This window comes from Peromyscus californicus, unplaced genomic scaffold (assembly GCF_007827085.1).
Source record: "Peromyscus californicus insignis strain IS unplaced genomic scaffold, ASM782708v3 Scaffold_15__1_contigs__length_86483966, whole genome shotgun sequence".
NCBI classification, from domain to species: domain Eukaryota; kingdom Metazoa; phylum Chordata; class Mammalia; order Rodentia; family Cricetidae; genus Peromyscus; species Peromyscus californicus.
The window spans coordinates 6,069,640-6,096,907 of NW_026294447.1; the positions used below are offsets into that span (position 1 = coordinate 6,069,640).

The window sequence follows — 27,268 nt, forward strand, 5'->3', positions numbered from 1 at the left end:
CTTGCAAAGATGCCATTGAGTGCATTTTGTGTGGCGTGGGCCGTCTCCTGCTGGGCGTGCACCCTATCCTTAGAGGAGTTTGTTTTCCCAGTGAGATTCCCATGGAGAAAATGAATGTGTCATTGGCAGGTGGTTATCGGTTGGATATGGCTTCTGAGTTAGGGATGGAGCAGGTGTCCACTTCGTTCAGCTCCGGGACTCCATCTCACACTTACCTGTGCAGGCTCTGTGTGTGCTGTCTCTGTCTTTGTGAGATCGTATGCTCATCCAGCATGTCGATTTAGGGGCCCTCGTGTCCTTCATTCACTCTGGCTCTTAGACTCTCTCCATCTCTTCTTCTGTAGGGTTTCCTGAGCCCTGAGAGGAAGGATTTGATGGAGACTTCCCCTTTTAGGCTGAGTGTTCCAAGGTCTCTCACTCTGCATTTTATCTATCTGTGGGTCTCTGTATTTGTTCCTATCTTTTGGAGGAGGAAGTTTCTCTGACGATGGCTGAGCAAGGAACTGATCTATGACTATACTAGAATGTCACCAGGAGTCGTTACTGTATTCTTTTAGTAGAACAGTAGTATTTGGTTTTGCCCTAGGTCTCTAGGCTATCTAGTCTCAGGTTCTTGGTCACCTAAGCAGTGCTGGTCTGAGTTCCATCTCCTGGAGTGGGCTTAAGTCAAATCAGATATTGGTTGGGAATTCCCGCAAGCTGTGTCCAACATTGCCCGACATACCTTGCAGGCAGGACAGCACCGATCAGAGGGTTTGCGGCTGTTCTGGTGTTCATGTTTCCCCTTTGGTAGTGTGCAGAGTACAAAGACACTAGCAGGTAGGAGATAATTAGCCTTTTAAAAAGTGATTCTCTTCTTTCTGTTCCTTGGTCCAGCAGCGTGTATGTTGGTGTATCCACATATGGCTTCTGTCACTTTCAAACTGTGGTCAACCTACACAAGAAACATTATTTGTGAATTCTTTTCCATATTTACTAGTATGTCATAGTCATCTCTTTCACCTTGGGGTACTAGTGAATCATTTTAACAGCTATGTAACATTCCATGGCCCAGATTCCATTGAGCTTTTCCTGTTGGCTGATTTGATATCTTTCATCCACTTAACTAGAACAATCCACTTCGCTGTTAGTCATGTCTGTAAGATGTTATCAGAAGTAAAGCTTGCTAAGAAAAAGATATATAGTTTTAATTAAATGTTAAGTCTAAATTGTTTTCCAAAAGGACACAGCAATTCATCTGAATATCGTCTGCGGGAAATTACCGTTCTGCTTCTGCTGACGTGATAGGTGAAAGGTGCTATGTCACCTGCCTCCCCTCGAGACTGGTGAAGTTAAACCTCACTGGGGCGCATTTCCGTTTTCTTCTGTGGACTGCTCTCCTCTCTCTCCTCTCCTCTCCTCTCCTCTCCTCTGCTCTCCTCTCCTCTCTCTCCTCTCTCTCCTCTCCTCTCCTCTGCTCTCCTCTGCTCTCCTCTCCTCTCCTCTGCTCTCCTCTCCTCTGCTCTCCTCTGCTCTCCTCTACTCTCCTCTCCTCTGCTCTCCTCTACTCTCCTCTCCTCTCCTCTCCTCTGCTCTCCTCTCCTCTACTCTCCTCTCCTCTCTCTCCTCTCCTCTCCTCTGCTCTCCTCTCTCTCCTCTCCTCTCCTCTGCTCTCCTCTCCTCTCTCTCCTCTCCTCTCCTCTGCTCTCCTCTCTCTCCTCTCCTCTCCTCTGCTCTCCTCTTCTCTCCTCTGCTCTCCTCTCCTCTCCTCTGCTCTCCTCTCCTCTCCTCCTCTGCTCTGCTCTCCTCTCCTCCTCTGCCCTCTACTGTCCCCTCTCCCCTCCCCTCTTCTTTCTCCTCTTCCCTCTTCTCTTCCAATAGGGTCTCATCTAGCCCAGGCTGTCCTTGAACCTGCTGTATGGTTGAGACTGGCACTACATGCTCTGCTTCCCAAGCATTTGCATTTGCAGACCTTTGCCCCCGCCTTTCCTTTTATGATGGGGAAGTTGTCTTTTTCTTATTACTTGGAAAACCGTCATGTGTATTATAGGCTGTCAACTCTTTCTCTACCAGATGTGATGTGAAAATTGTATGCGAGTCTCATTTTTGCCTTTTGATTTTAAAGAGCTTTGCTATAGAAAAGTTGTCTTTAAACAGCCTTTTTTAAAATTGCTTCTGAGACTTCTGTCATTTAGAAGTTGTCTTTACCATGAGTTACAGCAATGTTCTCCCAAATGTTCTTTAGGTTGTTGCTTTTTTCTGCTAATGTGTATATTAATATGTGTGTTTTGTCTGCATCATGTGCATGCATCATGTGCATGCCTCATCAGAAGATGGCGGCAGATCTGGAGCTGGGGCTACGGACAGTCGTGAGCCTCCTTCGGGGCTGAACTGAACTCAGAGATCCAGTTCTTTCTGCCTCTCAAGTGTTGGGGTTAAAGGGGTGCATCACCACACCCAAAAGGAATGGTTCTTGTACTTACAGAATTTATGTTTTTAATTGACCACTAGACTGTCTTCTAATTACAGTCTTCCTGTTTCAGCCCACCACACCTGACTACCATATCAGCCATTTTCTAAAAAGCTTATCAAGAAGTACTTTCCAGCTAATGTCCATATTATGGGAATTCTTACCTCACTCCTACATTCTGCTACTTCTAGCTTATTATGGATGAAACAGAGGAATAATAAGTTTTACATTTTTTATTAATCTCCTGGGATCACAATGGCTTTCATGGCAAGCCAGGTTTTCATGTAATTTCTAGGGACTTGTACCCTCTTGTCCGTTTCCTTTGTCAATAACTAGTTATTTCTTTCTTTCAGTCATTTTCTTTCTCAGATCCACTTGGTTTGTTTGTTTGTCTTTTGAGGCAGGGTCTTATAGTTTAGGCTCACTTTAAAATTGATGTGTAGCTAAGAATGGTCTGGAACTTTTGATTCCCCTGCCTTCACCTCCCAGTTGGCGGAATTACAGGCAGGTACTACGGGATTTTATTTAAATAATGTAACATACACGCAAAGGTAATCTCTCATTTCTAATTCCAAACAGTAGCCCCTCTCTTTTTAGCAGGTTTTCCCGATGTGCACCGGGTTCCATTCCCGTCCTCTCTCGTCTTTGCTCCTTATTTTATTTGGTGATTTGTGTGTGTGCGTGCTTGTGTGTGTGTGTGTGTCTTCAATGTGACTGTCCTGGTGAAAGTGACACCATTCCCAGTCACACTCTGCCCTCTGTGCACAGGGCACTGCTTGTCCGGTTAGCAGCCCCACCTCACTGCTCTCCTCTCTGTGTCTGGCTTGTCCTGCCTCCGGGCCTTCGTGCTCGCCTTCTGGACTGCTGTCTTCGTCTCTGGGCCGGGAGATCCTCGCTGGGAACCTCCTGGAGCGGTCTAGTCTTTGTTGCGCCCATTGCTCTAGAGCACCCTTGGTAGGGTGTCACCTCTTTTAACAGTCCTCTTGATGTGATGGTTGGCAGACACTCTCCCCCACTCAGGTCCGCCCTCTCAGGGCCCTCTCTGTCCCTCTCTCTGTTGGCTTCTGAGATCCCATTTTCATTCAGGTTTTTGTTGCATGATTTCTCAGATGAGTTATGTGGATTGTGTATCTCGAAACCCACCACAGCTAAATGATCATTCTGAAATGTACTTTTTTGTTTGTTTGTTTGCTCCCTGACACTTATTTCGCCGTTCCTTTCTCTCTGTTCATGTCAAAGTCATGCTACAGCTTTCTAAATTCTAGTGCTACAAATGAGAATTCAGTTTAGTTTCCATTCTAAACTTTTCTGATTTGAGGGAAGGTTGACCTTGTGTAAAAAATTTACTCGACTTGTCAGTGGGTCTTGCTGTTGAGAAGACCCGCATCTCATCATCGTAGCAAACTGCTGGACTGGAACTTTGCATTTCAGGGACTAGAGTACACCCTGGTGGGGAAGCGTGGCAAAGGGCGGGCACTGCACTGTGGCCGCAGGAGGGCAAGCAGCCGCTTGTTATGTGGTGCCAACCAGGAAGCAGACGGCAGGTTGGAACAGGACCGGGACAGAACCCCAAGGCGCACCCCTGGGGCCCTCGGTCCTAGAAGTTCCACAGCCTCCCCAAGCAGGGCCCCGGGCTGAGGATCAAGTGTTTAAAACACATGAGCCTTCGGAAGACATTTCAGCTCGATCCATAACAATTGTATCCCCTCTCTATAGTACTTCTTAGTGATAATACTTTTCAGTTGTATTTAATCAGAATTCTTAAACCAAAATAGTTAAAACCTCTTTATCATTTTATACAGAGTTTTAAACAAGTAAATTACATTTACAAAGATAAACTGTACACATATGTCAGTCTAATAAATTATTAGCAAATGATTTAGGTTCAGCTTGTTTTCTGACAGGGTCATTGTTAGGTATCAGATACTTTATGTATGATATATACAGTTGCCAACTGTCTTTTTCAACTGTCCAGTTAGGGGCTGGCTGTATTAATCACTGTTCTCCTTCCTATGACAAAGTACCAAAGCAATTTAGGGAAGTGTGTGGGGGCGTGTATTGTGGCTCGTGATTTGAGGAGACAGTTTCTCGTGATGGGGATGTATGGTGGTAGAAGTGGGGATGGCAGTCACAGTGTGTCTGCAGTCAGAAAAGCGATGGGTTCTGGGACTCGGCATCCTGTCTCTCTTTTTATTTACTCTGGGACTCTTGTCCATGGGACCAAGAGAGTGGTCCAGGTCTTCACTTAAACCTCCCTGGAACCCTCACAACACACCCAGAGGTGTCTCTTAGGTGACTCTAAACCAGTCATGGAAGCTAACATTTCAGGGACTGCTGGAAATTGCAGTTACTTTCCTTTGACCGTTTGTGTCTGGTTTGATTCTCTTGCTGAGACATTTGAACATTGTTTTCGTCATGAGAACCTGCTTGATGGAGGTCCATGTAAAGAACCGGTGCAGCTGCCCTCAGCCTCTGTTTCCTCATGTGCCTCTGTCAGCTCACACAGAGACCCCTGGGTTGACTTGGATGCCATGATGTATATAACCTGCTGGCTCAGTTGAATGCCGATTTTCTCCTGGAAGATTCTGGAAGTAGATACCATTTTCTAAGCATAGCGCCTTGGCTGATTTCAGATTTCTAATATGCGGTTGACTTCTTGAGATAGGAATAGAAATCTCTAGTAGGCAGAAAGAAGACATCAAGGAGGGAAAATCAAGGAGAAGAGGGGGGACTCCACTTCTCACTTCCCTCCAAAAACAGAACGGCACGGCCGGCATGGCATTTAATAGAAACATACACACAAAATGGCACTGCTGTCGGTACTGAATTCCATTTTCAAATCAGGGATATTTTCTTCCGTCACTTACTTTTTTATGTTTTCTTCTGTTTTCACTCTTTATTCTTTCCAGTGTTAGATTTCCTGCGCATTGTGAGCTCTCCCATCCCTCCCTTTGTAATTTCTCTCGAGTGATTTGCTACTACAAATTTAGTTCACAGAAGCAAGTAGGATTCTCTCTTTGAATTTGCTTATTAACTTTTAAAATTGGAGCTTCCCTGCGGCTCTCGAAAGCCCCTGGTTACTCTTCCAGACTCTTCGGTGGTTGTTTGAGATCTGCGGTTGTGTTGGTGTCTCGGAGGGACGCTGCCCAGTCCCTGTTTTTCGCCTAGCATTTCCTAGGCATCCAGGTAAAGAAAGCCTGCAGGCTTGGGGGCCAGAGGCACAAAGGGCTGTAGTATCTGTGCCTGTGCGGCCAAGGTCTACAGCCACCCACCCCAAGTAGGAATCATCCTTCTCCTCAGTTTCTCGGGAATGCTGAGTAACGGGTAGAGCACCTGCTAGTGCACATGTCGGGGCCGATAGCCAGCAGGGCAGTGCACCCGAGGTCTGTGTTGGCGGTCTATAGCCACCTACCCCAAGTAGGAATCATCCTTCTCCTCAGTTTCTCGGGAATGCTGAGTAACAGGTAGAGCACCTGCTAGTGCACATGTTGGGGCCGATAGCCAGCAGGGCAGTGCACCTGAGGTCTGTGTTGGCCAGACCACAGGCACTCCCAGGACCCTGGAGGCACGGACAGGAGCCAGGCAGGCAAACCGGGGTTGACCACTCTCTTCAAGACTGACTGTCCCTGATCCCTTAGCCCTGGACAGGCAGTGAGGAGAGAAAGGCTGTCCCTCCAGAGACCTCGGCAGGGCCCAGAGCCGGGTGCTCTGGAATGTGCCCTGCCCTTCCGTTCTACCTGCTTGCCCAGAGTGGCCACTTCCTGGCTCCAGAGAGGCTCCGGAGAGGGAGCTGTGGGTAGAGGGCAGCAGGAGCAGCGTCAGCTCAGCAGCTTTCCTGGGGAAACATCACATTTCTGTTTAACCCAATAGCTCATGGTTGTGGCTTAGCAACCTGTGAGGGGCTGTAGTGTTGATTCTAAGCCTGTGGGAGCAAAAGCTCTCTATACTTCAGTTCACAAAGAGGCTAAGCTTCTCTCCAATTCTGGGGGGTCGGGGATTACTTGATAATATTAGTGATTATAACAGATACTTTGCATAGAATATATTTAAATTATATGTATATGTACCTGTATGTCTTGGGGGAAACGTGAGTATCATTGGTGTTAAGGTTTAAGAAGAGATAGTTAATCATAGTCAGTTTTTATAAAATAATTTTAGGGTTCTTAAGTTGAATACTTTTTTTTGGTAGTCTATCTCTCTACTTTAAGATGCTTAAAAATGTTCTCTGAAGTATTTTCCTTTCCTTCTCTACCCTTTTCTCAAAGAATAAAAACATTGTACATGTTTACTCCCAAAGCAACGTCACGTCATAAAAAGAGCCCAGACTCCGGTGTTTAATGATAAACTAACAGCTTTTCTGTTTTTCTATTTAAAGGTCAGCATGATTGTGTGGCTATAATCAACAATTTCTTCCCTCGAGAGAGGCTGGATTATTACACTAAACCCCAGGGGTTGGATAAAGAGCCGAAACTGCCCCCAAAGTTGGCAGGACCACTGCACAAAATCATCACCACAACAAACCTCCACCCCGTCAAGGTAGCCTGGCGTCTGTTGTATCTGCTCTCCAGATCAGGGTTGCTTCCGTGTCTAAAGTGTTCTCATGCCGTGGGGTCTTAACTGTCTCAGGCGGAGTCCTGTAGATGAGGGTTTGCAGGAGCCCCCAGGTCTGCTTGAGTCATGGAAGGAATGCCCTCACTGGGCGCCAGGAGCTGGGGAGGGAAACCAGGAGAGGCAGGGCAAAAGGCCAGGAAGGGAAGTGTTAGCCTCACTTGACTTGACCTTATCCCCAGGCATTGCTGCAGACAGCCTGGCTCCAGCCCTGAGAGAGTGGGAGTCATTAGTGTCCTTTAGTATGTCATTGGCCTGGGCCTGTCCCCAGAGGGAAAGAACACCCTGCCAGACAGAAGAAATGAGGAAGCTCCCTTGAATGAGGGAAGTTCTCCAAAGGAAACTGCTGTGCCCTTAGCCCATGCTGAATATGGAAGGCCTGGTGTGAGGCCTGGTAACGTGGATCTAAGTGGCACACCACGGTTGACTTATACAGTAATACTTATCCTTGTGAGAATACTCAGAAGTGTAATAATTTCACTAAACATAAGCACGTTTTCGTTGCAAGTGAATATGTGATGCCTTTGATAATGCTGTCAATGGAATCCGACAGATTGTCAGCTTAGGCATCAAACTTCAGCTTGTTCAATGTGAGTTCCAAGAGCCATCCTGAGCTACTTTTCCTGCCATCTTCTCTATCTTTAGTCCTTTTTTTGTTTGTTTTTCAAGACAGGGTTTCTCTGTGTAGCCTTGGCTGTTCTGAAATTCTGCAGACCAGACTGGCCTCAAACTCAAGAAATCTGCCTGCCTCTGGCTCCTGAGTGCTGGGATTAAAGATATGCGCCACCACCACCCGGCTTTGTTTGTGTGTGTGTTTTTGTTTTGTTTCAACAACAGAAGCTACATTAGAAATCTGAGGAAGATGAGGCTTAGAGTTTACCTGTAAACTCCTCTGCTCTCTCCTGGGCAGTGCAGCTGTCCTTGAGAACCCCCAGGAGTCTCAGAAGGGCCTTTTCAGTGGGCTGTGGGGACCAGGTTTCATGCAGAGAATGTAGGTGTTTCTGTATAACTCAGGTCATCACAGCCTATTCTGCTTTGGAGTGAAGTCCCCTGCATTCTTACTGACACTCACACCCATCCCCTTCTCTCTCTCTGACTTTCACACCCATCCCCTTCTCTGACGCTCACACCCATCCCCTTCTCTCTCTCTCACACCCATTCCCTTCTCTCTCTCTCTCTCACACCCATCCCCTTCTCTCTCTCTCACACCCATCCCCTTCTCTCTCTCTCTCACCCATCCCCTTCTCTCTCTCTCTCACACCCATCCCCTTCTCTCTCTCACACCCATCCCCTTCTCTCTCTCTCACACCCATCCCCTTCTCTCTCTCTCACACCCATCCCCTTCTCTCTCTCTCACACCCATCCCCTTCTCTCTCTCTCACACCCATCCCCTTCTCTCTCTCTCACACCCATCCCCTTCTCTCTCTCTCTCTCTCACACCCATCCCCTTCTCTCTCTCACACCCATCCCCTTCTCTCTCTCTCACACCCATCCCCTTCTCTCTCTCTCACACCCATCCCCTTCTCTCTCTCTCACACCCATCCCCTTCTCTCTGACTCTCACACCCATCCCCTTCTCTCTCTCTCACACCCATCCCCTTCTCTCTCTCTCTCTCACACCCATCCCCTTCTCTCTCTCTCACACCCATCCCCTTCTCTCTCTCTCACACCCATCCCCTTCTCTCTCTCTCACACCCATCCCCTTCTCTCTCTCTCACACCCATCCCCTTCTCTCTCTCTCTCTCACACCCATCCCCTTCTCTCTCTCTCACACCCATCCCCTTCTCTGACTCTCACACCCATCCCCTTCTCTCTCTCTCTCACACCCATCCCCTTCTCTATCTCTCACACCCATCCCCTTCTCTCTCTCTCTCACACCCATCCCCTTCTCTATCTCTCACACCCATCCCCTTCTCTCTCACACCCATCCCCTTCTCTCTCTCTCACACCCATCTCCTTCTCTCTCTCTCACACCCATCCCCTTCTCTCTCTCTCACACCCATCCCCTTCTCTCTCTTTCACACCCATCCCCTTCTCTCTCTTTCACACCCATCCCCTTCTCTCTCACACCCATCCCCTTCTCTCTCTCTGACTTTCATATCTGTTTCTTTGTCTTCAGATTGCAGGGAGGTTCTGGAATCACTTCTGACATTTGCATGACTCCCACTATTTCTGCTAAATGTCTTGAAATTGTTCTATTTCCAGTATCTTTACAGATACCTCCATTATGAGGGAATTAGAGCATGCGCCTCCTTCTGCAGCCGATGGAAAGGCATATGACCAGAGGTGGTCGACGTGCTTGAGTCTTTAAAGAGCCTTGGCACCGTGGTCCTTTCTGGAGACCGAGCCTTGCTCTCCGTAGGGATAGGCAGTCCATCCACCTGGACCTCTGCCTCTCGTCAAGCCGCCCCTTGCTTTTGTTGAGTGGCCTACTGTACTGCTTCACCCAGCTTCGAGCTGGCACAGAGGGTACAAAGGAGGAGAGAAACCCGTCGGGAGCGTTTTAAAAAAGCACAGACCTCCCCCCAGCTCACCTTTTCATTGCCTTTGTGTCTACAATGGCTGCGTTTGCACCTAGGTTACATGGCTGCTGGAGCAATGTGTTCGTTTTTAGACAGGACTCGGGGAGTTGTGCTGGTGCCCAGACAATAGTGGTTATCCAAGAGAAAGACAAAATCCCGGGAAAAATCACAATAGCGTTGTGAGGGACCTCTGAGGGAAGAGCCGGCAGGTGATTACGTGGCAGTCCATTGTGGCAGTCCATTGTTCAGGCGGTTTTCAAGCCCAAGATTGTTGATGCACCAATTTAAAAAATGGGGGCAGAGTGAAAAGAATTAAAAATGCCACTGCAGGAGCATGCCTTTTGCAAGGCATCCATGGAGAAAGAAGACTCACCTTGATTTTATGCTGACAGGAATATACTACTTTCCTTGGTAGCGCATAATTAGGATTCCCTTGATTCCTTTTCATAATACTGTGGAGACGAAGGAGGCTAATGTGAATGTTCCTTGTGGGCAGCATGTACGTGTGTCAGTAATTCTGTAGCTATCGATCAGAGTCCTCATCAGTCTTAGTTCTGCTTTATAAAATACATAAAGCCTAGTGTCTCAATTTAAAAAAAAGTCATTAATATAGACTATTTTAGATTTTTAAAAAAGAATTTTGCTTATAAGTCTGTACTCCTGATTATTTACACCATATATAAAATATTGAAAAGTTTTAAGTGATCATAATTAGCAGAAGTATAAATGGGTAGCTAGTAAGTTCTGTACATCACAGATAATTTTTTCTACAAATTAGTATTTTAAAAATATTTATTTTATGTGTATACATGTGTACCTGAGGGTATGTTCATGCACCACTTGTGTGCAAAGTCCTGGGACGTGAGTAGAAGGATCAGATCTCTGGAACAGGAGTTAGAGCTGATTGTGTGCTGCCATGCGAGTCCTGGGAACCTAACTTGGGTCCTCTGCAAGAGCAGTAAGTGCTCTTAGCTGCAAGCCTGCATGTATATAAGTGCACCACCTATGTACCTGGTACCTGTGGGAAGCAGAGGAGTGCATCTGAGCTTCTGAAGCTGCAATTATGACTAGTTTGGGGCTGCCATGTGGGTCCTGGGATCCACCATGGATCTTCTGGAAGAGTAGCCAGTGTTCTTACTCACTGAGACATCCATCTCTCCAGCCCCCACAAATTAATTTTTAATATTTGTTTTGGTAGGGAGAATAATCAGCAAATTTAATAATAAGGATTCAGTTTTACTTACTTCTTGAAGTAATTTTATATATATATTTTATATATATATATATAACTTCTTTAATTTATTATAATGTGCTAGATCTTAAGAAAATATTTGGTTATATATAAGTAGAGTAGTGTCAAAGGTAATTTCTCATTGACTTTAAATCTATGTTAGATTTTTCAGGAAAGCTGGACATGGGTATTATGTCAGTTCACAGATGATTTTTCTTCATGTCTGAAGAGAATGTAATCCACGGAGTCTCCTCCCGGGCACAGGGGTTGAGCAGAAACACACAGGCCAGCAAGCACTGACCGCTGCACACACCCTGGCCACATCACACACGTCGTCATCATCATCCCTGTTAGAGGCTGTCAGGACCTCTAGGTGGTCTCCTGCAGACTGACTCCAAGGAATATGCCCTGTAGCAAAGCTCATAAAAGCACTTCTGATTACACTGAATTTGAGCTGAATTAGTATATAAATAGGAAATGCAGGACCCATAATGTGTAAGATTGGATAACTTTCTACTATTCTCCCTTTCAAAGCTATTTCTGGTTTCCATTTTCACATAATTGCATTATTGAGGATGGTTGGACTCATCTTAAGAAAAATTTCCACAAAGAAATGTAGTTAATATTATTTCTAGATTTCTTTCTGTGGAGATCTTATTTTCTTGTAATTAATAAGAATTCAAACTGGTGGTGGCACCCCACGCCTTTAATCTCAGCACTCGGGAAGCAGAGCTAGGCGGATCTCTGTGAGTTTGAGGCCAGCCTGGTCTACAGATCGAGATCCAGGACAGGCTCCAAAGCTACACAGAGAAACCCTGTTTCTAAAAACCTAAAAAAAAAAAAAAAAAAAAATTCGAAGACTAGGGGGTCTAACTCAATAACAGAACACTTGCTTAGCATTCAGGAAACCCAGCGCCTCACAAACTGGGCATGGCAGTGCACATTCATAACCCCAGCACTTGGGCTGTGGAGGCAGGAGGATCAGGAACTCAGAGTCATCCTTATTTAGCATGTTCAAGGCCAGTCTGGGATGCATGGAACCTGTCTCACAATCCAAAAGGAAAGAAGGGGAGGAGGAAGGGATAAGGGATAAGGAAGGGGAAGGGAGTGGGGAGAGCTGTAGTTTTCCTGTGGGGTTATTGAGTTTAGTAATGTTAACTAGAGGACGTTGACTCCTGTGATGCTGTGCTGTGTGTAATGAACGGTTTGCAGGTGCACTGAGAGCATTTATGAAGCGCTTTTCAGAGACAGAGCTGCACTGTGCTCTGGCAGGCATGCCAGCACCCCAGCATGCGCAGAGACAGACCACATTTTAATCGTAGTGTCAGGAGATTTCCCAATACCGGATTTGCTTTATAACGTACAGTAGTAGCAAAGTGCCTCCTGATTTGAATTGTGCAGTACCGTGTGTGGTTCAGAGAAGACCCTGGGCGGTCTCGGCCTCAGCTGTGCAGACTGCCTCTCTGTACATGGAGACATCTTTTGTGGGATTTCAGTGTTCGGTGGCATTTCTTCCAGATTGTGATGCTTGTGAATGAGAACCCTCTGCTGGCGGAAGCAGCGGCTCTCGGGAAATGCTACAAGGTGATGGATTTGATCTGTGAGAAGTGCATGAAACAAAGAGACATGAATGAGGTGCTGGCTATGAAAATGCACTATATCAGCTGCATCTTTCAGAAGTGCATTACCTTCCTCAAAGAAGGAGAGAATAAACTGGAGACCCTGATCAAAAGGTACTGCTTCTACCCTGTCATGCAAAAATATGCTCAACATGTCTTCTTCTCTGAAGCCTGGTGACTCATGTTAAAAAAAAAAACTAACACTTTAGCATCAGCAGACACTGTAGGAGTCATGTTTAGTCTCCCAGAAACAAAGACAATATTGGACGCAGATAGAGTTTTGGTAATTTTGTTGTTGTTATTACTGGTTTACTCTCGAGGAACCGTTCACAGGGAGGAAGTGACATGTGAAAGACCACACAGCAAGAAAATGGCCCAAGTGATGAGATGGAGTGTATTGTGATGTGGGCTGCTGTACTGGTACTTGCTGTGTCTGTTACCACACTTGGCAGGGCTGAGTGTGACCTTTGCCCTCTGACCGCGGGGAACTAACTCAAGTGCAGCTTTACTGAGAAAAAGGAACTGAGTCACGAGGATGTGGCTCATTGAGAGTTTTCATTCTTCCCACGGACAGCTGACTAGGTCATAGGTAGCTGGCCAGCGTGAGAACACTGCTCAGCCCTTTGAGGCAGGTGTCACCTTTGCTTGTGACAATCAGATCTTGGAAGCATGGTCAGGTCTGCTATTCAGTCTGAATAACAATCTAGGTTGAGTCCCTCCATGTGAGATTTGAGGAGACACTGACAGTTTTAACCCGAAACTGTTTGAACTGTGTCTTTCAGCTTGTTGAAGGGCAGAGCGTCTGATGGCTTCCCAGTGTATCAGGAAAAGATCATCAGAGAGAGCATCAGGAAGTTCCCGTACTGCGAAGCCACACTCCTCCAGCAGCTGGTGCGAAGCATTGCTCCAGTGGAAATCGTAAGGCTCTTCTTCTCCCTGTGTTCACTGTCCAGTGCGACCCAGCCACCGCACCATGCCGTGAGCCTGAGGACAAGTTCTGACTGTTCTTATTCTTTCAGGACAATTTTAGGAGCAAAACTGGAAATAGGTTGGCAGTATCTCTCTGTATAGGGAAGTAGGTAGTTATAAGAGAAAGATTTTACACCTCTGTGAATGCTGTACTGGTTGTGTACCCATCTACTGGAGATAGAGACACACACATGTGCTCTAAGAATTACTAGTAGAAGTTTCCAGAGTAGATGGAGGCACAGATTGGTCATCCAGAGTACCAGAGTTCAGGCCACAGACCACGGCTGGATGAGCCAGCACAAGGCTGGCTGTGGTTCCAGACAGTCATCTCAAAGCGTCCCTGATTCTTCTGTGCAACTTTAGTGCCTCTAATTAGGAGTGTTCTGTAATTAACAACAACAGCAACCTGCATATCCCAGCCATGGGAAGTACATTCTGCTGCTGTCTTAAATCACTTACCGTCTTTTGTCACGCATGGAGGTGCTGTTTCAGAAGACACTTCATGCTGTCCTTGTTTTGACTAGTTTTCTGTTCACTTTAGCCATGCTGAGCCACGCTTTTCCAAGCATTTCAACCAAATGCTGTGTTAGCCTTAAGCCTGATGTAGTCCCTGCCACGTGGCTTCCTCTGTCCCTCTGGGAGTTTGGTTCACTCCTCTTTTCCTACTGTGGGTTGTGTTATCATCCTTGGTGTAGAAAATCAAGACAGAAGGGGGTTCCAGGCAGTCCTGGCATGGCGGTTAAACATGGGCAGTCATTGGTTCACACGCTTTTGGGCCTTGCACACAGAAACACTCTTCCTTTTTAACACAGTTGGCTGTTTGCCATTTGGGCTTTTAGAAGATTACGTAGCAAATTGTGAAGTTGAATTGCTGTGGATGACCATAGCTTGCTCCGGCCAACAGTCAAATCAGCAAAGATTTACTTCTTCACATACACTCAAATAACCGATGCTCGCAGACCAGGGCTGCAGGACGGCTTGGGAATGGACTAAGGAATGCCCCACCTGTCTGTCTTTCTGCCCCATACTCCTCACCCATATAGCTCACGTATGCATGCTTGTGTGCACAGACTTGCAAGGCATTAGACATTTCCTGCGGGACACATTCCCATCTCCAGCAGGCAGGAAGAACAAAAGGTCTACCCCTGAGGGGAGGATGCTCTCCACGCAATCTGAGTTGCACGTGTGTCCAGTGGATAAAAGTTGTGACTTATTGACACACCGCTGCTGCACACTAAATTACTCTCTGTTGGTGAGAAGTTTGGACAGTTATGTCCGAGAAGCGACTCGCACTGCTGGGTGGAGACTGGTCTTGCACCTCCATGAGAGAAATCAGAACAGCAAACCCGGCAATCCCAGTGTTCAGATAAAACCTCGATGCCTCCGAGGGCGCAAGCTGGTAACCTGAGTTTAGTCCTTGAATCCAGTGGTTGGACGAAAGTGCCAGTTGTCCCTGACTTCCACGTGTATGCCAGGGCAGGCATGTGCCAGCACATGCACACGCATACAAATGCACATACTAAAATGATTTAAAAAAAAAAAAAAAAAGAATCAGTTTTCTGTTTATGGGGCCAGCAAGAAGGCTCAGCAGGTAAAGGCACTTGCCTCCGGGCCTGAAAACTTGATTTTAATCACAGAGACCCACATGGGTAGATAAGGTAAAATTTGTGTTTTAACTTCTAGGAAACTGGCCCATGTCTGCCATGCATGGAGGTAGTGAGAAGCCGGTTATGTGTGGTCTGTGAGAGACAGACTGACTTCCACTGCTTGTCCTCTGACCTCCACATGTGCAGACTTGGCACACACTCACACAATACAAATAAATTTTTAAAAAATTTTCTTTTTAGAGTCAGGGCATGTCAACATCTTAGCCCCACAAAAGAGTAATTACATCTTCTAAAGCATAATGTTTAATGTTTTTTTTTTTTTTTCTGGTGATTTACTTTGTCAGGGAAGGTTAATAATAAAGTCAAGACAGTATTTAATGTCATTTAGAAAGATCTCTTTCAAAGATTTTGTCCTTTAAGAATTATACATTCTAAGCTAGACCTAACAGGCCAGGCCTGTCGTTTTAGCTGCTTGGGATTAGGCCAGGAGAGTTACAAGTTCAAGGCCTGCCTAGGCGACTGAGTGGGTTCACAAGCAAGCTAGGTAGCTTCATAGGATCTTACCTCAAAATAAAAAGTAAAAGGAATACAGAGGCTGTCACTCAGTGATGGATCACCTGCCTGGCATGCACAGAGACTTCGTGTGGTGCCCTGTTCGAGAAGCAAGTTCCCTAAACTATTTTTGAAAACGTACCGCTGGGTTCCCCAGCTAACTCCACCTGTGGGTTTTGTGGTGCTACAAGTCCTTACACCTCTAAAGTGACACTGACTGGTTCCTGTCCTGTGAGGATCTCAGGCTGGCGGCCATGGCAGCCACTGCTGCTCCTGCCAGTTCTGATGCCTGGGTCCCCGCTGCACGGGTTATATATATATATATAAAAGATTTTCTTTCCTTTTATATACCAACCCGTCCCCCCTCCCTCCTCTTCTCCCGCTCCCCCCACCTCCCCTCATCCCACCCCCATCCCCTCCTCATAGAGGGTAAGGCCTCCCTTGGGTAGTCAACACAGGCAGTTATACCATGTTGGGGCCAGACCTAGCCCCTCCCTTTGCATCAAGACTGAGTAAGGCATCGCACCATAGGGAATGGGCTCTAAAAAGCCAGTTTGTGTACCCGGGGTAAGTCCTGGTCCCATTGCCAGGGGACTCACAAACACATCAAGCCATGCAACTTTCACTCACATTCAGAGGGCCTTGCTACTGTTTCTAGTCAACGCCATGTGTTGATACCTCTGTGCTCTTCCTTGGGGTTTCAGTGGGTATTCTCTCCTCTTCACCCCCCTAGGGGTCTGATCCCACTGCGTTCTCGGTGCTTACCCAAGCCATCACAGGACAAGTGGGTTTTGTGGATGTTGAGTTTTGCACCACCTGTGGAGAAAAAGGAGCAAGTAAAAGATGCTCGGTTTGCAAAATGGTAAGAGTGAAATTCTTCCAAATCCATTGATGTGTAGGTAAGATGGCTCCAGGCTCACAACTGAATCTTATATCACTTAAGTGTAGTAATTGGAATTAGTTTTTATCATAAATTCTAATAAGTGAACATAGCAAATTAATCTTAAACAGTAGCTCAGAAAGAACTTCCTGTGTGCCTCAGTTTCTGTGTTTAGAACCACATAGAAAAAAGAGATGAAAGGATGAAGGAGAGGAAATAGAAAGATCAGAGAGCACCGGGACATGGGCTGGTATGGATAGCAAACCCAGACTGGGACATTTCAGGTTGGCGTCTCAGTCTTGTATCATCTCTTCCTTTTAAACTAATGCCTTTCTAACTGACGATCCGTAAGAACTCCACTTTCCCGTTTTCTAGAGTTATCTCTGTAACGTACATACCTGCTTATGTTCTTCTCACCCAGTGCCTGTGTACGCATCTGGTACACTCACTAAATCCCACAGGTAATATTAATTAACCTGTTGATTTCAAGGTTGAAATTCTTCAGCTTCTTTTGAGACATTAGCATCTGCCACGGTCATCTGCTTCTCCAGCTTTTCCTGCTTAGGTTACTTCCTAAAGCCTGTTTCCTTCCGGGTGAAATAGGGCTGGCTCAGGGTGTGCAAACTATTGCTCGTAGGAAAGCCCAGTAAAAGCAATGTCATGGTCACACTTCACGTCTGTGGCGGGCTGCCTTCAGCGGGGGCAGTTCGGCACCTGAACACGTCCCCAGAGCTGTGCTAGAACAGGTCGGCAACCAGAAACGCAAAGGGATTCTTTTGAATTTTTCAGTTTTGTTTTCTCTTAAGACCACCCTTGAATTCCTGACCTTCTTGCCTCTACCTCCCAAATGCTGGGGTCACAGATTCTTAATACTCCAGATACCAAATCTTTTGTAGCCCCTTGGACCAACACATAGCTATATTATATACAATCACATATCATATAATAGTTTTGGGTTTTTTTTAAGTATGGAAAACAGCATTTTTATGGAATAGTGCTTGGTTTAATGTTTGTTGGGAAACCATGCTACTGTAAATCTTAAAATGAAAACAAGTTTGTAATTGATTTCAGGTAATATATTGTGATCAGACCTGCCAGAAAACACACTGGTTCGCGCATAAGAAGATGTGTAAGAGTCTGAAAGATGTTTATGAGAAGCAGCAGTCTGAAGCCGCCAAACATAAGAGCCAGGAGGAAAAGCGTATGTACACAGCCACTGTTCGGGCTGTTCCTTTTCGAGGGAAGGGCAGTCTCCGTGACACCGACCCTGTATACAGAGGAACTGTGTCACCTTTAGAACAGGAGAGCCTCGGGGGTACCCAGCTTGGGGACACTGCACAGAACACAGTCAGCTGAGATGTCACTGGCAACCAGACACATACCGTTCTGATGAGAATGGTAACTCCACATTTGACTACCCTGGAGTGGTGGGTGTCCTCGTGGGTCATTCATGGAGGATTTTAAGGTCATTGAATAGACCTTGAATGTCTCCCGATGGCTACCAGAATACTTTAAAGTTAGAAGCCTTTACACTTTTAATTACAGTTCGATATTATGAATGGAATTAAAGTTTATTTGTAAATTTGAGACCAAATTGTAGATCTGATGTGCACACTCCACTCTGTAAGCATGAGAGCAATGAGTTACACATTTTCCCATCTTATAAGTGACTGCTTTTCCTCTATAACTGTGACTTGCTTCTGTGGTGATTCTCATATTCCAGCAGCCTGCCAGCCCTGGGAATATATCCAGCTTTCCTGGAAGTGTGTATAGCTAGAAAACATTCACTATGTGCAATTAACTCTTCCAAGGCACTTTCATCTCTGCTCCTGAAATGCGGCTCTTTTATCATTTGGTGTAATTGAATGGTTTGCACAAAGTTATTTTTAAAAAGAAACATTTGTCACTAAGAGACTCGTTTTCCTGTCTTGCCTTCTTTGCTGTGGATCAATTTTTTTTTTAAGTTTTTTTAAGTTTTTCAAGGTGTAACCTTGGCTGTTCTGGCACTCGATCTATAGACTAGGCTGGCCCCGTACTCACAGAGATCCTCCTGCCTCTACCTCCTGAGTGCTGGGATTAGAGGTGTGCACTATTCCCCAGCACACCAAACATTTTTAATCTTGTGTTGAGGACAGAAAATGGGTAGGCTTTTATCAATAAAAGTTAACTAAATACAGGCAGTTACTGTCTCAAGAACATCAAGTTAATTAAATGCCGATTTTGTCAACCCCAAACAATTCTGGTGTAGAGTTCTGGCCTTCGAACCCCTGCTCTTGTCATCACTGTGAAGCTTGGAGCGAGTACCCACCCCCTCTTCTCAGAGTCACTACTGATTGGCACAATAGTGACGGTTATAATAAAAGTAATAGTCTGCCCTGGGTAGAGACTGATTAGTAGAGTAACATTGCCACACTGTCTGGCACATGATAGCAACAAATACATTTTTCTTTTTATTAGATGGAAAGCTCGATGTCAATTCTAACCACGTTAATGAAGATCAACCAGAGGCTGAAGTGGGCATCTCCCAAGAAAATTCCACTCCTGACGATGCTGCGGAAGGAGAGAGAGAACCTGGAGACGAGGCCGGAGCAGCCCGGGCACAGGATGCTCCTACGGGGCCCCAGCTGTCCGAGGAGTAAGAGCTGTGAACGGTGAACAGCACGGGCCGCCTTCATCCCGCAGATAGCTGCAGAACTCATGTGACTGTCTCCATTTGCTGTGACACTGCATGGCACCGCGGCAGGAGTGCACATCCCTAGAATAGAGGCTTTCAAGCAAAGCTACCTCCTACGCCTTGATTTCCTCGTCAGCTCTGTTCTATAGTCGAACAGGCATTTCTGTGGAAAATATTTTCTTTCAAAATACACAAAAAACCATGTCCATTCCCTTTCTGGCCCCCCAGTGATTGTACACAAAGGAAAATAAATCCCCTTAAAGAAGAAATCTGGGTTCTAGGGAAGAAAGCGAGCACTGTTTAGGGAAAGAGAAATCACGGGCACAGAAATGGGCCGTCAGAAAGAGCAAAGCTTCCCAGTGAATAAAGGGCATCTGAATCGTTCTTATTGTCCTGAAGTTGGACATACGAAGCTGTAATGAGGAACACTCTGTATTCAAAGAGCTTTTCCATAATTCAGCCTGGCGTAGCTTAAATAGAAATTATCAAGAGCACCTTGAGTCCTGTGTTTCTTGCAGCAATATTCTCTGTAGTATTTGAACATTTAGAAATGCTGGATCAAACACTGGGTAGTCACTGTGTCCGTACTTCCTGTAAAACCACCTCATGCACCATACTCTATCTGAAAAGCCAACTTTTATCTTCCTACTAACCTTTCATGAGCCTCATCCTACCCAGGTACTGTGACTTAGAGCTGTCGTTTTAAGAATGTCCCGTTCTGTATTTTAGCGTATGTGGCATGTAAGCAAAGCTGGAGTGCCGTGTCTGACGGAGGTGCTGTCTTTCGGTTTCCTGTTGGCTTTAAAATAAATCTACCTACGTACATGGTTCATCTTGTTTCATATTTGTGTCAAGGGGCCGAATATTAGCGAAAATAATGAATATGAAGGCTAGTAAATATGGAGGAATGAAGTTAAGGTTCTATAATGTGTAAAATAACTGATCCTTCCCTCACTCAGCGGGTCAGGTTTCCGAGTCCTGTTGATTCTAATCTTCCTTCCTGCCATTTTTCTTCCTGCCCTAGCCCAGTTGTCCCCCCATATGCTACGATCATTGTTCAGTGACGACTTCATGTGAGTAAATTCAGTGTTAAAAAGTTAACTATCCTGTTTAGACTTCTCAGTTGTAACAAGCTTCCCTTGCAAAGTGAAGGCATCCATCAACACGCCTTGTCTACGCAGTGATAAACACTTCAGGTTGTGAACGAGCCATCCAGGCCCCTCTGTGTGGTCCAGCACTCCCTGCATTTTAATGATTTCGAATGTTTGCTCATGCCATCGTCCTTGTCCCTTCTACTGAGCGTCAGCTGCACACTATGCTAGGCTCTGGCAGCCTGCCTAAGAACCCTGGGATCCATGCGTTGATACTTGGTGAGTCCTCTGGGTATTCTTTCTTGCTTCATGTGCCCCAGAATTAAGGGACAAAGTGGCCTGCAGCATGGCAGCACTCAGAGTACCCACCCCCAGCCCCAGAAGTCCCAAGAAAACCCTGCAGTCTTTCAGCCTACCCTGTGTTACGAACTCAAGCTAGCAACATCAGCTCAGATCTGAGTTTGCAGCCAGCTACACACTTGGAACTCATCTGCTTCCCACAATGGCATGAACACTTCCTTATATGGTATTCTCTCCATAGATACGTAACTGTAGCTGCTGTTTCTTAGGTAACACTAATACATCAGGCAGTCTTGGCCGGTTTGGCCTTATAAATGACCCCCTACCAAGTGGCTTAAATCACAAATACTTATTTCTAACAGTTTTGGAATCTGGAAGTTCAAAATCAGTGTGCTGGTTTGATTGGACTCTATAAAATTCTTCATTCTTGGAAAGCACGTGCTGCTCTCCCATTTTGTGGAGGCAGAGGTCAAAATGTTCTGTAGGGGGACTAACTCCACCCATGAGGGCTTTACTTTCATGACCTGATTTCTCAAAACACCCCAGACTCCAAACACCTTCACCTGAGATTTCATTCAATGAAATCCGAATATGAATTCTGGAAAGTGGGGGATATACCCACTATAGTCCCTAAGAGGCACCCCTGAACTGGGGCTGTGAGTAACCACACATGGAGTAAGTCTCAGCCTTTGAGACTCTGTGAGGTCATATTATTAGTTTACCCAAGAGCAGACTGAAGCCTAGGGAAGCGTGTATCCTTAGGCTAGACCTGTCTCATCACGTGGTCCAGCTTTAGCCACAACTGTCCTTTATACCAGGGATTTTTATTTATATACCAGGGATTTTGGATAAAAATTTTCACTTGAGTCAGCCTTTGTGGGTATCCATTGTTTAAAACAAAAAGCATAATTAAAAATTCTCTCTTTTTAATGATATGTTCCATTTTAGCAGAATTTTGTCTAGTTTATGGGTCATAACTTCTATTTTGTGTTTAAATTAGTGACCTTTAAAGAAGTTCTTTCTAGTCCCAGCAAGTTATCCCTTCATTAGTAAAGTTCTTAAATCCCAGTAGAGAAGAATGTGCTTTGCAAAAATATTTTTTCTTTTATTGAAAATAGATTTTCAAAAAATATATATATTCTGATTACAATTTCCCCTCCCTCATCTCCTAGTTTCTCCCACCTCCTCTCCCATTCAGATCTCCCTCTTTCTGTTTCTCCTTAGAAAACAAAAAGCCTTCTAAGGGATAATAATAAAATAAAATATAGTAAGATAAAACAAAAACATGTGCATTGGAATAGGACAAACAGAAGGAAAAGAGCTCAAGAAGAGGCATGAACAGATACAGACTCGGAAACACACATTCGCACAATTCAGGAATCCCATAAAAACAAAACCAGAAGCCATAATATATATACCAAGAACTGTAGGGGGAGAGAAAGTAAAAAATAAAAAAGGATAAAAGTTAAACAAAGAAAATGCCTTGACATGACATTATGAAATAAGAAACCTCCAAAGACACTGCTGAATTCATTTTCTGTTGACTATCTACTGCTGGGCATGTGGTCTACCCTTCAGAGTGGTTTGTTTCCCCAATGAGACTCCCTTGGAGTCAAAGTTTTATTTTCGTATGTAAATGGTTATCAGTTGGAGATAGCTTCTGGGCTAGGGATGGGGGCATGTGTCCACTTCTCCTTTCAGATCTAGGAACCCATCGGGTGCAGACCAGCGAAGGTCCTGTGCATGCTGCCTCAATTTCATTGGGTTGTTGGCCAAATGGGAACACCCAAACCACTCAGGCTATTGCCGAGGCTATTGGTGGCTCTCCACTAGCTGACAGCAGGTTCCTGTTGCTGAAGACATACCCATACAACCCACTGAACATGGAGAGGTTGAGACGGTGCCTACCTATAGTCTTTGTCCATACTGGCTTAGTATTCTTGGTATCAGAAAGTGTTCTACATGCTACCAAAGGAGAAACATAAACAACAGCCCAGCTACAAACACTTTGACCTACAGTGGTGTCCTGCCTGCAAGATATGCCAGGGCAATGGTGGTACAAACTCGTGGGAGTAACCAACTAATATCTGATTTGACCTAAGGCCCACTCCAGGAGATAGAACCCATACCCAGCACTGTTTGGGTGACTAAGAACCTGAGACTAGATAGCCCATAGACCTAGGGTAAAGCCAAATACTACTGTTCTACTAAAGGAATTTAGTAATAAAATGACTCCTAATGACATTCTGCTGTGGTCACAGATCAGTGCCTTGTTCAGTCATCAGAAAGCTTGTAGCTGGCATTTTTGTTGGGCCACCAACCAGCTCCCAAATAAAGATATAGAGACTTATTATTAATTATGAATGCTCAGCCTTAGCTTAGACCTGTTTTTAGCTAGCTTTTCGTTTTTTAACTTAAATTAACTACTCATTTCTATTAATCTCTGGGCTGTCCTGAGGCTCAGCTCTGTACTGTTCACCCTGCTTTGCTGCTTCCCCTGGGTCTGTCTGGCTGGCCCCTATCTGGTTGGCCCCATCTAGCTGGCTGGCTCCCCTTTTCTCTCTGCCCACCAGCCCTTCCTATCCCTCCTCTGCCTAGCTATTGGCCATTCAGCTTTTCATTAGACCAATCAGGTGCCTTAGGCAGACAAGGTGAAACAGCAACACATCTTTACATACTTAAACAAATGCAGCATAAACAAATGCAAAGATATTTATATAATTAAACAATTATTCTGCAACATAAACAAATGGACAGATCTTTACATAGTTAAACAAATATTCTATTTCACAACAGAAGCTTCTTCCTACAGAAGATGGGAACAAATACAGAGACCCACAGGCAGACAATATGCAGAGAGTGAGAGACCTTGCAACACTCAGCCCTAAATGGGATTCCTCCATCAAGTCCCTCCCCTCAGGACTCAGGGAACTCTGCAGAAGAGGAGGCAGAAAGACTGTAAGAGCCAGAAAGAATGGAGAACAGCAAGGAAACAAAGCCTTCTAAACACTCACAGGACCAATGCACATATGAAAATTTTTTTTTCTTCATTCAAGTGAGGCATGCTTCACTTTGTCATCTAATACAAAGAATAAGTAAACACAACTGCTCTCCAGGCTGGTCACCCCAGCCTCTAGGCCTTAGGCCCAGGAGCACAACCTGTGCCCGTATACCCCCACCCACTGCAGCCCTAGTTGTAGGCCAGCAGGAAAGCTCCTGTGGGCAGGCCTGACCACCACCACTCCCCACTGGACCCTGCAATCTGCAAGTCCCACTCTGTCCCCCAAACCTACCCATCCCCCTGAGACCCCAGAAGCTCCCTGAGACACAAGCACTGCCAGTGTCAATTGGACCAAGAGTGGCTCCCTGAGACACAGACACTGTTAGCACTGATTGGAGGAAGAGATGGGTAGATGGCAATGCAGGAATACATTGAACAACATAGAGAGCAATATGGCACCACCAGAACCTAGTGGTTCTACATCAGCAAGACCTGAACATCCCAACGTTGAAGAAGCAGAAGAAAACGACCTTAAAAATGATTTTATGAAGATGATAGAGGCATTTCAAGAGGAAATGAAAAACTCACTTAAAGAAATCAAGGAAAAGACAAATAAAAAATTAGAAGAAATCAACAAATCTCTTAAAGAAAGTCAAGAAAACGAAGAAAAAGCAATCAAACAGGTGAAGGAAACAGTTCAAGACTTGAAAACTGAAATAGAGACAATAAAGAAGATACAAACTGAGGGAATGCTAGAAATGGAAGAGTAAACGAACAGGAGTGACATATGCAAGCATAACCAACAGAATGTAAAAATGGAAGAGAGAATCTCTGGTGTTGAAGATACGAAAGAGAAAATAGATTCGTTAGTCAAAGAAAACATTAAAGCCAAAAAGAAATCATAACATAAAACATCCAGAAAATCTGGGACACCATGAAGAGACCAAACCTAAGAATAATAGGAATAGAAGAAGGAGAAGAATACCAGCTCAAAGGCACAGAAAATATATTCAGCAAAGTCATAGAATAAACTTTCCCAACCTAAAGAAAGAAATGCCTATGCAAGATATACGAAGATTATAGAATACCAAATAGACTGGAACCCCCCCCCCAAAAAAAGTTCCCTCACCACATAATAAACTACTAAACATACAGAATAAAGAAAGAATATTAAGAGCTGCAAAGGAAAAAGGCCAAGTAACATCAGAATTACACTCAATTTCTCAATGGGGACTCTGAAAACCAGAAGGCCTTGGACAGATATTATGCAGACACTAAGAGGCCATGGATACTAGCCCAGACTATTATACCCAGCAAAACTCTCAATCACCATAGACAGAGTAAACAAGACAGTCCATGACAAAACCAGATTTAAACAATACCTATCCACAAATCTAGCCCTACAGTAAACACTAGAAGGAAAAATCCAACCTAAGGAATTTAGATGCACCCATGAAAACACGGCAATAGATAATCCCACACCAACAAATCCCAAAGAAGGGAAACACACACACTACCACCAAAAAATAACAGAAACTAACAATCACTGATCATTAATATCCCTTAATATCAGTGGACTCAATTTACCTATAAAAAGACACAGACTAGCAGAATGAATACAAAAACAGGATCCATCTGCTGCATACAAGAAACATACCTCAACTTCAAAGACAGACACTACCTCAGAGCAAATGGTTGGGAAAAGACTTTCTAATCAAATGGACTAAAGAAGCAAGCTGGTGTAACTATATTAATATCTAACAAAACAGACTTTAAACTAAAATCAATCAAAAGAGATCAAGAAGGACATTACATATTCATCACAGGAAAAAATCCATCAAGATAAAGTCTCAATTCTGAATTTATGCCCCAAATACAAGGTCATCCAAATATGTTAAAAAAGAACATTACTGAAGTTTAAATCACACATCAAACCCCACACACTAATAGTGGGAGATTTCAACACCCCACTCTCACCAAAGGACAGTTCTGACAGAAAGAAACTTAACAGAGAAATAAGGAAACTAGTAGATGTTATAGTGGGAGATTTCAACACCCCATTCTCACCAAAGGACAGTTCTGACAGAAAGAAACTTAACAGAGAAATAAGGAAACTAGTAGATGTTATGATTCAAATGGACTTCTCCAGAAGGCTGGGTGTGCTGACACAGGGCCTGGACTCCTCCAAAGTCAGTGATCAGGGAAGGAGGGAGAGAACACACTGATTCTGTCTATCTTCTGACCTTGCACACTGGACAACCATTCCCACCACAAGAGCAAGAACTGTCACCCAGATGCTCAGGTCATTGCTTCTTCTGATCCTATCTGACCTTTTCACCAGGAACCACACCTGCCTGCTCAGACTCAGCCCAGGCACAGGGGACCAAGAACTGATTTCAGCTGTCATGGCTTGCCCTCTGTGATGTCAGCCCACATTTCCATGTGTTTGTATTCTCTGAGCAGGAGCAGGATTGGGAGAAATGCCACCACCCTTTATAAGCTGACAGAGCTCTTAAGTCAGAGAACCAGCAATGAGCACGAGATAAACTGTTAATTTTGTTACTCAGCACCAGGCAATTGGGAAAGGCTGTCTAGTTTCTTTATTCCCTAGCACTGGACTTCTGGCAAGGCTGGCCAGTGTCCCGAGATGGGAAGACAGTGCGCTGGGTAGCTGAATTATGTCGTTACATGGTGGGCTGCTGTGCAGCAGTGAGAAGTGTAGAGCCATCACTATGGCAACAGCACAGGGCTGCCTCGGAACAGCAAGTGCTAGAAGCCACACACAAAGTGTTCATCCTTCGTGATTGCGGGTATATGGCTTTCACAATCACGTATGCTCTTGATTTCACAATCAAGATTCACAATCAGACTTGCTCTCTAGAAATCAGGGTGCTGGTTTGTGTGGAAGGGTGGACAGTGCCTGTCAACAGGAAGAAGGGGCCTTTAGAGAGCTGATAATGCTTTATTACTTGATCAACAGCACCAGTTACGTGACCTTGTTTATTAGAGGATATGTGTTGAGTTTTACACTTAGAATTTGCATACATTCCTATATTCATGGTAACTCAAATAACAGCTTTGCATTAAGAAGCCTATAGTGTAGGAATCATTTTCCCATCACTGATTGTCCTATTTATAAACTCCAGGTTGCAGTAAATGTGTAATGTGCTAAGTCATGGGGACATTTTAACATACAACTGAACAGCCCGAGGATTTTTGGAAGTACTGTTATCTCAGGGATATCATGACCATTTGGGGAAACTTCGCCATCTTCTCCTCTTCATACTTTTCCTTTCGTGTTGGAACGGTGTCCCAGTTCATAGAGGTAATGGCCATCAATGACCTCTTCATGGATCTTGCAAACACAGCATCTTCAGGGTCATCAAACACTGTCCTGCAAAGGTAGCAATTATATCAAAAACAGGTAGGTCTGACCAACATTATATTGTGTATGATTGTGTCTGTGTGTTGAGGGTGGCATCCAGGGCCTTATGCACCCACAGAAGTATTTCACCTCTGTGTATTGAGGGTGGCATCCAGGGCCTTATGCACCCCACAGAAGTGTTTTACCGCTGGAGTGCACCAGAAGCCCTAACTTTGTATTTAAATGAACACATTGCCTAAGTCCCCACAGCATTGCAAGCTTTAATGCATTGACTTTCAGGCCAAGTGACACAATTTGTATTGTGTACGTGGTTCATTTTTAAAGTGGAATGTCTGGATGTATTTCGGGATCTATTATAAAAGTCTCACATTCTCATGTATT

The 27,268-nt window shown here is 44.9% G+C and overlaps 2 protein-coding genes across 4 annotated transcripts in view; one reads left to right on the forward strand and one right to left on the reverse strand.

Moving 5' to 3' along the window:
• Nucleotides 1–19,940, forward strand: part of Ankmy2 (ankyrin repeat and MYND domain containing 2) — a 46,194-nt gene extending 26,254 nt beyond the window's left edge. For both annotated transcript variants that reach the window (XM_052738346.1, XM_052738347.1), the window contains exons 5-10: nt 6,825–6,985; nt 12,328–12,542; nt 13,211–13,346; nt 16,290–16,418; nt 17,508–17,637; nt 18,894–19,940. In XM_052738346.1, coding sequence (XP_052594306.1) covers nt 6,825–6,985; nt 12,328–12,542; nt 13,211–13,346; nt 16,290–16,418; nt 17,508–17,637; nt 18,894–19,075 — 953 coding nt within the window. In that variant the 3' untranslated portion in view covers nt 19,076–19,940. The remainder of the gene's footprint in view (nt 1–6,824; nt 6,986–12,327; nt 12,543–13,210; nt 13,347–16,289; nt 16,419–17,507; nt 17,638–18,893) is intronic.
• A 6,548-nt stretch (nt 19,941–26,488) lies between these two features.
• Lrrc72 (leucine rich repeat containing 72) overlaps nt 26,489–27,268 on the reverse strand; it is a 49,198-nt gene continuing 48,418 nt past the window's right edge. For both annotated transcript variants that reach the window (XM_052738348.1, XM_052738349.1), the window contains one exon: nt 26,489–26,896. In XM_052738348.1, coding sequence (XP_052594308.1) covers nt 26,731–26,896 — 166 coding nt within the window. In that variant the 3' untranslated portion in view covers nt 26,489–26,730. The remainder of the gene's footprint in view (nt 26,897–27,268) is intronic.